Source organism: Capra hircus, chromosome 15 (assembly GCF_001704415.2).
Source record: "Capra hircus breed San Clemente chromosome 15, ASM170441v1, whole genome shotgun sequence".
In the NCBI taxonomy this organism is placed as follows: Eukaryota; Metazoa; Chordata; class Mammalia; order Artiodactyla; family Bovidae; genus Capra; species Capra hircus.
The window spans coordinates 33,289,176-33,301,436 of NC_030822.1; the positions used below are offsets into that span (position 1 = coordinate 33,289,176).

The 12,261-nt window shown below is 37.6% G+C and overlaps 1 protein-coding gene and 1 pseudogene across 1 annotated transcript; both read right to left on the reverse strand.

The window, feature by feature from the left end:
* LOC102169496 lies at nt 696-1,717 on the reverse strand (annotated as a pseudogene).
* Nucleotides 11,302-12,261, reverse strand: LOC102169201 (olfactory receptor 51A4-like). The gene has a single exon (XM_005689930.2). The coding sequence runs from the start codon at nt 12,241-12,243 to the stop codon at nt 11,302-11,304; it is 942 nt and encodes a 313-aa protein (XP_005689987.2). The 5' UTR covers nt 12,244-12,261.

A 12,261-nucleotide genomic window follows, 5' to 3' on the forward strand; every position in this document is an offset into this window, starting at 1 on the left:
AGTGGGTTGTCATTTCCCTCTCCAATGCATGAAAGTGAAAAGTGAAAGTGAAGTCGTTCAGTCGTGTCCGACTCCTAGTGACCCCATGGACTGCAGCCTACCAGGCTCCTATTGTAAACAATTGAAAATATAAATAAATATTTGCTTATCTATTAATTTTTTGCATTTCATTTAAATTATTTTATGTATATAAGCCTTTTATCTCCAAACGCATTTCATAGTACTTTAGGAAAGGGGAATTTTTAATAGTTTATTTGAATTGCTAATGACTAGAATGCATACACATACAAGTAAGAGATGTTTTGTTTGTGTGGGGATATGTAGTTAATCTCATAGCACACTTCAGATACTGCTAACCATGTTTGAGTTCATTAGAGCCATAATTGGCTTCTTTTTTATTCTGCAAAGGAACATATTATTTTACTGTTTTTGTCTTTTTGTTTAGAATAATACTTTGAAAACCTATTTAGTCTTAATTGAGCCTATGTTGCTGTGGTTAAGGTTGATATACAGTTGGATGCCTGTAGAGATAAAAACCAGAGAAGAGGTGGAAAACTTAGCTATAAAAAGATTATAATTCCAAACCTAACTCCTAAAACATCTAATCTAGATTGTTTGTTAATGCTTAGTTAAAGAAACAACTTGATATTTGATGGGCCCACTAAGTATGTACCGTGTATCCTTGTATTCAGTTTCTATTCTTTCATTACCATCTTCAGATTTCTACAGTTGCTCAGGAATTGCCAAGTAGGGGAGCTTCCACTGCAGCTGTAATTGCCCATCAACTTTGTTTCACATAATTTTACCAGGATTCGATTTCTAATCTGCTGACTTTTTACAGAGTACACGATGGGATTCATTAGAGGGGGAACCAGAGGAAGATACCAGCTATGGTGACCCTAATAACTGGAGAAGCATTTTTGGCAAAGTGGTGAAGGGCAGCCAAGGTGACAGTAGGCACCTAGAAGACGAGCACAGCACAGATGTGGGAGATGCAAGTGTTGAGGACCTTGAGACTGCCTTTGTGTGAGGTGATGCTCAGAACATCTTTTAGGATTAGCATGTAAGATGTAGAAATGCACAACAAATATAATAAAGAAGTAAGAGCCATAAACAGTCTGAGGTGATATTGACCCTGTTCTCAGTACAGGTCAGTTTCATAACACCCTGGTGGACACAGTAGGAGTGGGATAGAAGGCTTTTCTTACGAATTTCAGCCTCTTTACAATAAAGGGGGAAACAACGACAAACAGAAGCATAATGCTGTGAATACAAGGCCAACTTTAATGACTCTGGCACTGGTCAGAATTGAGAAGTATCTCAGAGGGTTGTGGATGGCCATAAGGTGATCTATGGACATAATAAAAAGAACTGATGACTCCATAGCTGAGAATCTATGAATGAAAAACTCTTGGGCAAAACAGGCATCAGGGGAAGTTCCAGTGGCATTGAACAAGAAGATTCTCAGCATGGTAGGAGGAGGGCAGATGGATAATCCTAAATCAGAGAAGGCCAACAAGGAGAGGAAATAATACATGGGCTCATGCAGAGAGGTCTCTGTTTTTATTAGAAAGAGGATGGTACAGCTCCCCAAGATAGCAACAAGGTGTATAAGGCAGATGGAGACTGAGACCCAAATGTGCACATGCTCCATCCTGGGGATTCCAATCAGGAAGAAGGCAGAGATTTCCCTTTCAGAAATGTTAAAGATGGACATTGCAGGAGTATAAAGGAATCACAATGCAGATCTTGCAAAGGCCTTCCTGCAGTGGAAGAAATAGATTAGTTCAAATGTACATGCTTCAGTCAACTGTTTGGTACAAGTCTTGGGACTTCAGCTATTTTCCTGTAATTCACAGTATGAAGATAATATTTCATAATATGTAAATAGAAATAGTATCAGGACCCATACGTATAAGTAGGATATCAAGAGAAACATAAACAAGTAACCACCAACAGTTAGCTATAATCTTTTTCCCCCTTAGATTTAGCATACATAAAAGAAGCAGTAAATTTCACAAGGTCTATTTCCTATACCGTTGGTTTTTAGATAGTGATGGCCTTTAGCTGGAACAATGTATGGATAAATATAGGATCATAGAGGGCGTGACTTACCACAATTGCATTGCATTTGTAGTTGCTGAAGAATATTTAACTTCAAGAAACAGTATTCTTTAAAAAAAAATAGGGCTAGGACAACTGGATATCCACACCCCAAATAATGACATTAGACCCCTATTTCACACCTTATACAAAAATTCTCTTAAAATATATCATAGGCATAAGTTCAAGAGCTAAAGCATTAAAGGTATTAGAAGGAAACATAGATAATGAATTTTTGTGACCTGGGATTAAACAATGTATATGACATCAAAGGCACAAACAGAAAGCTAAATATGAAATTCATTACATAAATATGCACATATGTAAAAAACAATTCATCAACATTAAGAAATATTCAAATGACATCAACAAGAAAGTGAGAAAAACAACCCACAGAATAAAAATGTTTGCAAATAATATATCTGGACTTGTATACAAAATATATGAAGGACTATTACAACTCTACAATGAAGATAAGAAGATCCTTTAATATCATTAGTCATTAGGAAAATGCAAGTCAAAATCAAATCAGATAGCGATTCATGTACACAGATGAACTAAAATAAAAAAGACAATTTTAACTGTTGACAAGAATGTGGAGAAAGTTAAAAGTGTTGCTGGCTGTTTAGTCATGTCTGACTCTTTGCAACCCCGTGGACTATAGCCTGCCAGGCTCCTCTGTCCATGGAGTTCTCCAAGCAAGAATGCTGGTGTGGGTTGCCATTCTCTTCTCCAGGAGCTCTTCCCAACCCAGGGGTCAAACCCGGGTCTCCCACATTGCAAGCAGTTTCTTCACTGCCTAAGCCATGATTCCCCTCAGAAAGCTGAACTCTCCTACATTTCTAGAAGGATTTTAAAGTGGTTCACCAACTTTGGAAATCATTTTAACAGTTTTTGAATGTTATGATAGAACAACAGTATCTCAATGGAGCTGTTAATATAATAAAATGAAACTACATCCCAAATACTTACCTTAATGTTTCTCTCATATAACATACTAAAATGTGGACATTTTTTTTTTTTTTCCTCTTACCAAGAAAACCTACTTGGAATACTTGATGCAGCTTTTGAATAGCTGAATACAGCGTACATTTGTCTGACTGCTACCTAGGAAATTTTGAGGATAACTGAAATGGCTAGCTAGCCTCTTTAGGCTAAAAGGCACATGGATTTAGGTACCAAATGTGGAGTAAAATATAGGAGTGCCAACTTGGGGTCATTTTGAAAGAGATCCTGTCAAAGCAATGAGGATATGAGAGGAGGACTGAAAGAGAAACACAGGTCACAGGAGGGCAGCACTGAAAACACTCAGCAGGGAAATGAACAAAGGCTGAAGAGCTACCCTAAAGAGAAATAAGGAGCTTTAAACACCTACAAAACCTGAAAAGCCTGAAGCTACTCTATGACAAGACTAGTCAAAGAGTTTCATGGCTCCACTAATTTTATGAATCAGCTAGATCAAAAAAAAAAATTTAAGCTATAGCAGAACCACAGTTGTTATTTTATATTTGTTTGATTGTATTTACTGTCAAAGTGCTAAATACAATGTGTTCCATAATCATTGTTAAGAGAAAGTGAAAGTGAAGTCGCTCAGTCGTGTCTGACTCTTTGCGACCCCATGGTCTGTAGCCTATCAGGCTCCTCCGTCCATGGGATTTTCCAGGCAAGAGTGCTGGAGTGGATTGCCATTTCCTTCTCCAGGGGATCTTCCTGACCCAGGAATCAAACCCGGGTCTCCTGCATTGCAGGCAGACGCTTAACCGTCTGAGCCACCAGGAAAGCCCATTGTTAAGGGGGTCACAAATGGAAACTTAAAATTCATATTCAAACTATATAATAGTCCTTATGATATGGAAAGGGCATTACCATTCTAGATCAAGAGAAATGTTACTTTTCCTAAAATGAATTGTTGAATTCCAGTAGGAAAATACATAATGTGAATATTTTTATCATGTGGTGAACATAAGCAGATAAAGTATGAAATTAATCATTCATAATAGTGATCACAGTGTAATTCTGGCCACAAAAGGACATTAATTACCATCCTCCTCCCTCTCTGTGTTCAACTCCCCTGATTATGTTCCAGCTACCTTTTAATTTCTGCAATACTATGCTTTTTCAAGTCTCTTCCTTTTGCAAACAGTAAAAATGCTCTCCTTTGCCTTGACTTTTCTTTGTTCAAATGCTTGGTTAGTTATGATGTCCTTTGCCATCCTTTTCTGAGACTTCTTTATACCTGCCATTCAAAATAAACTGGAAGCAGTGACAGGTTTTATTTTCTTGAGCTCCTAAAACACTGCAGATGGTGACTGTAGCCACAAAATTAAAAGATGCTTGCTCCTTGGAAGGAAAGCTATGACAAATCTAGATAGCATATAAAAGCAGAGACATCACTTTGAAGGAAATGGTTCATATAATTAAAGCTATGAGTTTTCCAGTAGTCATGTATGGATGTGAGAGTTGGACCGTAAAGAAGACTGAGTGCTAAAGAACTGATGCTTTCAAATTGTGGTGCTGGAAAAGACTCTTGAGAATCCCTTGGACTGCAAGGAGATCAAATCAGTCAATCCTAAAAATCAACCCTGAATATTCATTGGAAAGACTGATGCTGAAGCTGAAGCTCCAATTCTTTGGCAACTTGATGCAAAGAGCTGACTCACTGGAAAAGACCCTGATGCTGGGAAAGGTTGAAGGCAAAAGGAGAAGGGGGTGCAGAAAATGAGGTGTTTAGATAGCATCATCCACTTAGTGGACATGAACTTAGCAAACTCCGGGAGATAGTGATGGACAGAGGAGCCTGGCATGCTGCAGTTCATGGGGTTGCAAAGAGTCTGAGATGACTTAGTGACTGAACAATAACAATGGGCAAAAAAAAAAAAATCTCCTAGTAGTCACTCTTGCCTTCTCACTGATGTTCACTGCAAACTCAGTGGTCTCATATATCTGCATCCAGAAACAATGCATAGTAATGTGTAAGTTGATAACTACCATTTAAAAATGTGTCACCCAAGAGTCAAGTCTGAGTACCTGGCTTTGAATTTCTTTCTGTGTTCACTCAGTGGTTCTGGCCTAGATTTGTTTAACTCTGGCCTTCTACTGTGCATTTACAGAATTGTTGGACTTCTCAGAAGATCAGGGTAATGCCATTCATTTCTAATCACTTAGTGACTATAATCAGTCAAATACTATGTAAATTATTTTGCTTGAGATAGTACAAAGGCATGTGGTAGCTATGAACATCAGAGAACTTACAGTAAGTTGTTAAGTCTTTGGACCCACATGTCCGCATAAAGGTGAAATGGAGGTGGTAAGCAATCACCAGAATTTCACTGCTTTGTAGTCAGAACCATTTATCCAGAGCTGCAGAATCTAGTCCTGCCTCCCTGGTGCTTTCTGTTTTTTTTTTTTAAATTTTTATTTTTACTTTATTTTGCTTTACAATACTGTATTGGTTTTGCCATACATTGACATGAATCAGCCACGGGTGTACATGAGTTCCCAATCCTGAACCCCCCTCCCCCCTCCCACCCCATATCATCTCTCTGGATCATCCCCATGCACCAACCCCAAGCATCCTGTACCCTGTATTGAACATAGACTGGTGATTCATTTCTTACATGATAGTATACATGTTTCAATGCCATTCTCCCAAATCATCCTACTCTCTCCCTTTCCCACAGAGCCCAAAAGTCCATTCTATACATCTGTGTCTCTTTTGCTGTCTTGCATACAGGGTCATCATTGCCATCTTTCTGAATTCCATATATATGTGTTAGTATACTGTATTGGTGTTTTTCTTTCTAGCTTACTTCACTGTGTATAATAGGCTCCAGTTTCATCCACCTCATTAGAACTGATTCAAATGTATTCTTTTTAATGGCTGAGTAATACTCCATTGTGTATATGTACCACAGCTTTCTTATCCATTCGTCTGTTGATGGACATCTAGGTTGTTTCCATGTTCTGGCTATTATAAACAGTGCTGCGATGAACTTTGGGGTACAGGTGTCTCTTTTAATTCTGGTTTCCTTGGGATTCCAGCAGTGGGATTGCTGGGTCATAAGGCAGTTCTATTTGCAATTTTTAAAGAAATCTCCACACTGTTCTCCATAGTGGCTGTCCTAGTTTGTATTCCCACCAACAGTGTAAGAGGGTTCCCTTTTCTCCAAACCCTCTCCAGCATTTATTGCTTGTAGACTTTTGGATTGCTGCTGTTCTGACTGGTGTCAAACGGTACCTCATTGTGGTTTTTATTTGCATTTCTCTGATAATGAGTGATGTTGAGCATCTTTTCATGTGTTTGTTAGCCATCCGTATGTCTTCTTACACCTTATCTTTGATAAAGGAGGCAAGAATATACAATGGATTAAAGACAACCTCTTTAACAAGTGGTGCTGGGAAAACTGGTCAACCACTTGTAAAAGAATGAAACTAGATCATTTTCTAACACCATACACAAAAATAAACTCAAAATGGATTAAAGATCTAAAAGTAAGACCAGAAACTATAAAACTCCTAGAGGACAACATAGGCAAAACAGTCTAAGACATAAATCATAGCAGGATCCTCTATGATCCACCTCCCAGAATACCGGAAATAAAAGCAAAAATAAACAAATGGGATCTAATTAAAATTAAAAGCTTCTGCACAACAAAGGAAGCTATAAGCAAGGTGGAAAGACAGCCTCCCTGGTGCTTTCTTATTGACCAAGAATACTTCGGGGATTGCAGATCAGCAGGCCACACTCAGAGAAAAAGAAAACTCTTGGTAGGTGAGTCTCAGTGGGACTGGAACCAAGAAGAGTCATCCAACCTCCTGTAGGAAGAATTAATTCATTGAGGAAAACATCTCCTAAGCCTCCTCGGATCCCTCTGGCAGAATGAATATTCCTCTTTACTTTGATTGACAGCATCATGTGAATAATCTTAGAGCAGTTTCAAAGGATATGATAACCATGCCTTCTAAGTGAAGTAAGTCAGAAAGAGAAAGACAAATAACATATCACTTGTATGCAGAATCTAAAATATGACACAAATGAACTTGAAATAGACTCACAGACATAGAGAACAGACTTGTGATTGCCAAGAGGGAGAGGTGAGGTGGTCGGGGAAGGAAGGATTGTGAGTGTGGGGTTAGCAAACGCAACATATTATATATATCCAATGGATAAACTAGACAGTCCTACTGTATAGCACAGGGAACTACATTGACTATCCTGTGATAAACCATAATGGAAAAGAATATGAAAAAGAATATACATGTTTATAATGGAACCACTTTGTGGTGCAGCAGAGAGTAACACAACATTGTCTATCAACTATCTTCAGTAAAAATTTTAAAAAAGAAAATATAAGTGTATGCATGACTTTAAGTTTCTGTCTCCTCCACTAGAATTTAATCTCGTGAAGTTATATGTCGTCTAGAAATTCAGAAGGCCTTGAAACTTTAATTTTCATCCAGCGTCAAGGGCAGTTTTCAACCTGGGATGTACATAAGAATTCCTTATGGAGTTTTATAAAAATGCAGTTATCTAGGCTTACTCTAGATTCACTTAATCTCTTTATTTGGTATTTTCTCTGTATATTATGTATATAATTTCCCATGATTATTATGTCATGTATCAATGTTGTTTCCATGGTAAAAACTATGCCAATTATTTTTGTATATCATATATAACATTACTGCACTTAGATAGCGTATATAATTACCCTTAGAGACATTTTGCTTGAAATCTTTTTTTTTTTTTTTTTTTTGGTAGTAGCTTTATTATCTTGTTTTGCATGCCATGGAAACACCCAGTTCTACTTGTCAGTTGCATTATTTGTGTTCTCAATTCTCATCTGACTTTTTACATTTGAAAGCATAAGTAATAAATTAACAATGACCACTTAAAGATAAACTTAACCATGTTAAGTTAGCTTAACTCTCTCAAAATAATAGATAATTTTTGTTTAACTCTGATATGCATTCATGAAAGCTCTGTACTCAGCAATAGGGCTGGAGTTTTGTCTTCAACACAAAAGGAACCTGTCAGAACAAATGAAAAAGGACTGAATCAATGACTTCAAACTCTTATGACTCAACTCCTGGGTAACTTTCAGGTTGCTCCAGTGGGCTGAATCACGATTTCCATAACTCTTTTTAGTCAATAGACAAATAAGTTCATGAGACTGCTAAAACAAGATCGAGTGGAACAATAATAAATAGCATAGAACTGGATGAACTGATGAGTAACATTTTATTGTGTTTGTTTGGAATACTGTTGATGTGATTTATGTTCTATTTTCTGAATATATAATGAGGCTGTACCTCATTCTCTTAAGTTATAATAATCTAATAGACTCTGCTTTTATGAATTGAATGAAACATTATGAAGTCATAGCTGATTCTCACTGAATCCTCTGAGTTCAAGAAACTTTTATTGAGGGTCTTTACTTTTCCATACAATGTATTACTTTTATAGGTAATAATAAGAACCTGTCCTCTTTTTAAACATGACATAATTTGAAAAGTTGATTATGCAACATTGAAAATGTTACTCATTTAATCAGGTCTGACCAGTCATTTTTAGGGAACAAAGGCTGACTTTGCAAAGTCTATGCTGACAAAGCCCGTCTAGGTAAATTAGCCTGTTACTTGACTTATAGGTAGCCATAGAGATGGTAAAAGAGATCAGAATGGCAGGTCAGAATGGTGGGATGTGTTAGAGAGTGCAAGAAAGTAAAATACTACCCATATGTTTGGATACCTGAGAAGTAATCTGATCAAGGATTTTTTTTTAAATTATAGCTTCCTCTCTTTCCTCTTTTGATAGAATACAATAGCAGTTTTAAAACATCCTATCTGAGAATCTATGTGGAAATTTCCAGCACTGAAGACTTAGGAAATCCTATCTGATAAATTAACATTCTTTCTTCATCTGTATAAATAATGAATCCAAATCTAATGAGGAGAGCCTTTTCTTGGATCAAGAATGAATTTTCTTTGAAATAATATTTCATGAAAATGGAAAAGGCTATATGAAAAAAGGTATTCTTCAATGGAAATTCTTCATTGTTCACAGTCCACTCCGATGGGTCATTTACTTCTCATCATGCGGGGACATGGAGTTTTCATTGTCTTTAATCTATTTTCCAACTCCGCAAGTTGTAGATACTAATAGCAGTCAAAATAATTCATGTTGGTAGACATTCATATAAATTATCTGGCGGAGAGTAAATTGTCATGTGTCCTATATGATGGAAGAAGTCATATTTCAACTCATTTGCAAATTAATGTAATTTTTTTCATAAATGTATCTTTTATATTTGGTCTCCTTTGTACTAAGTGTATCATTTGCCTGGTCTTTCATTAAAAATGAGTTAAGTGATATAATGGATGTTATTTTATTTCTTTGTGAGAGCTGTTATTTTATGAAAATTAATCCTTCCCAAGGTTTATATTCTTGCATAAGAGAAAAAACAAATTATATAATGTAAAATGAGCTATCAGTTCAGTTCAGTCGCTCAGTCATGTCCAACTCTTTGTGACCCCATGAATTGCAGCACTCCAGGCCTCCCTGTCCATCACCAATCCCTGGAGTTCACTCAAACTCACATCCATTGACTCACATCCATTGAGTCTGTGAGTCCATATGTCTGTGGTGGCATACAGACATCTCATCCTCTGTCATCCCCGTCTCCTCCTGTCCCCAGTCCCTCCCAGCATCAGAGTCTTTTCCAATGAGTCAACTTTTCGCATGAGGTGGCCAAAGTAATGGAGTTTCAGCTTTAGCATCATTCCTTCCAAAGAAATCTCAGGGACGATCTCCTTCAGAATGGACTGGTTGGATCTCCTTGCAGTCCAAGGGACTCTCAGGAGACTTCTCCAACACCACAGTTCAAAAGCATAAATTTTTTGGTGCTCAGCTTTCTTCACAGTCCAACTCTCACATCCATACATGACTACTGGAAAAACCATTGCCTGGACTAGACGGACCTTCGTTAGCAAAGTAATATCTCTGCTTTTGAATATGCTATCTAGGTTGGTCCTAACTTTTCTTCCAAGGAGTAAGCGTCTTTTAATTTCATGGCTGCAGTCACCATCTGCAGTGATTTTAGAGCCTAAAACAATAAAGTCTGACACTGTTTCCACTGTTTGCCCATCTATTTGCCATGAAATGATGGGACCAGATGAGCTTTAAGCCAACTTTTTCACTCTCCTCTTTCACTTTCATCAAGAGACTTTTTAGTTCCTCTTCACTTTCTGCCATAAGGGTGGTGTCATCTGCATATCTGAGGTTATTGATATTTCTCCCGGCAATCTTGATTCCAGCTTGTGCTTCTTCCAGCCCAGCGTTTCTCGTGATATACTCGGCATATAAGTTAAATAAGCAGGGTGACAATATACAGCCTTGACGTACTTCTTTTCCTATTTGGAACCAGTCTGTTGTTCCATGTCCAGTTCTAACTGTTGCTTCCTGACCTGCATGGAGGTTTCTCAAGAGGCAGGTCAGGTGGTCTGGTATTCCCATGTCTTTCAGAATTTTACACAGTTTATTGTGATCCACACATTCGAAGGCTTTAGCGTAGTCAATAAAGCAGAAATTGATGTTTTTCTGGAACTCTCTTGCTTTGCCTTTTGAATACAGAAAATGTTCTGCCTTATGTAACGTAGAAAATGATATCTTAATGCTCATGGAAGAAATAGTACAACAAAATAAATGAACCAAATTAGTCTTGTATTTTTGTAAACTCTGTGTACATGCATACTTGCTTGTCTGATTGGCTCCATGTGTGTGCTGTCATTGCCCTTCTCAATTTCAGTTCCTGAGAGCACAGGTATACATCATTAAGTGAGAAACTATGTGTTCAAAAGGGATATTCTAAATGAACAATCAATCCCCTGTCACTTCTAATCACTAGACAGTTGTATGCACATATAGAATATTACATTAAACATGATCAAAATGGAAAGTATCTATTGTGTTCAAAAGGCTGGTAAGGAAAGCTGAGTGAAAAGAGAGCTTAGAACATTTTATGTTTACATAAGAACTCTAATCCTAAATCCTTAACCAGGAAGGCTGAGTTTTCAACCTTAATAAACACATTGAGAGAAGATATTGTATATTGTAAAGCAGTTAATATATGGTGTGATTGATTAACTCTGCTGCTCCGTGTCTTGTACTAACTGGATTTACATTTTGGTTAAGAACCCCTGTCAGCTGTATTTTTGACACAGTTTCACTAAAATCAAATTTCTTATCTTCTGGTTCTTCACACAGTATATAGTGGGGTTCATCAATGGAGGTACCAGCAGGAATACATCAGCCATGAGGATTTTAACAACTGGGGAGCTGTATTTGGCAAACCGGTAGATGACAGCTAGGGAGATAATGGGAACATAGAAGATGAGCACAGCAATGATGTGGGAAACACATGTATTGAGGATTTTGAGCCTTTCATTCTGTGATGCTATGCTCAACACTGCTTTAAGTATCAGAATGTAGGACATGAAAATACACGTTATGTCTAGGATGCCTGTGAGAGCCACAAACAAGCCATAAATGACATTAATCTTGTTGTCAGAGCAGGCCAGCTTCATGATATCCTGATGGAGGCAGAAAGAATGGGAAAGGAGGTTCTTCTTACAGTATCTTAGATGTTTCAGGGTGAAAGGGAAAGGAAGGATCAACAAAACATTTTTGAGAGAAAAGACAAGACCTATTTTTATGACTCTGGTACTGGTTAGGATAGAAGCATATCTCAGAGGATTGCAGATGGCAATAAAGCGATCAAAAGACATAATGAGAAGTACTGATGATTCCATAGCTGAAAATCCATGAATGAAAAACTCTTGAGCAATACAGGCATTGGGGGAAATTCTTGGAGCATTGAACAAACATATTCTTAGCATGGTAGGGAGAGAGGAGAAGGACAGTCCCAGGTCAGAGACAGCCAACATGGATAGAAAATAATACATGGGTTCATGCAGAGAAGGCTCCATTTTTATGAAAATGAGGATAGTGCAGTTCCCCATGATGGCAACAATGTACATGAGACAAATGGGAATGGAGACCCAAATGTTGGCAGACTCCAGCCCTGGGATTCCAATGAGGAAGAAGGTAGCGATATCAGTTTCAGAGGTGTTGAAGATGGACATGCCAGAATATGAGGAAAT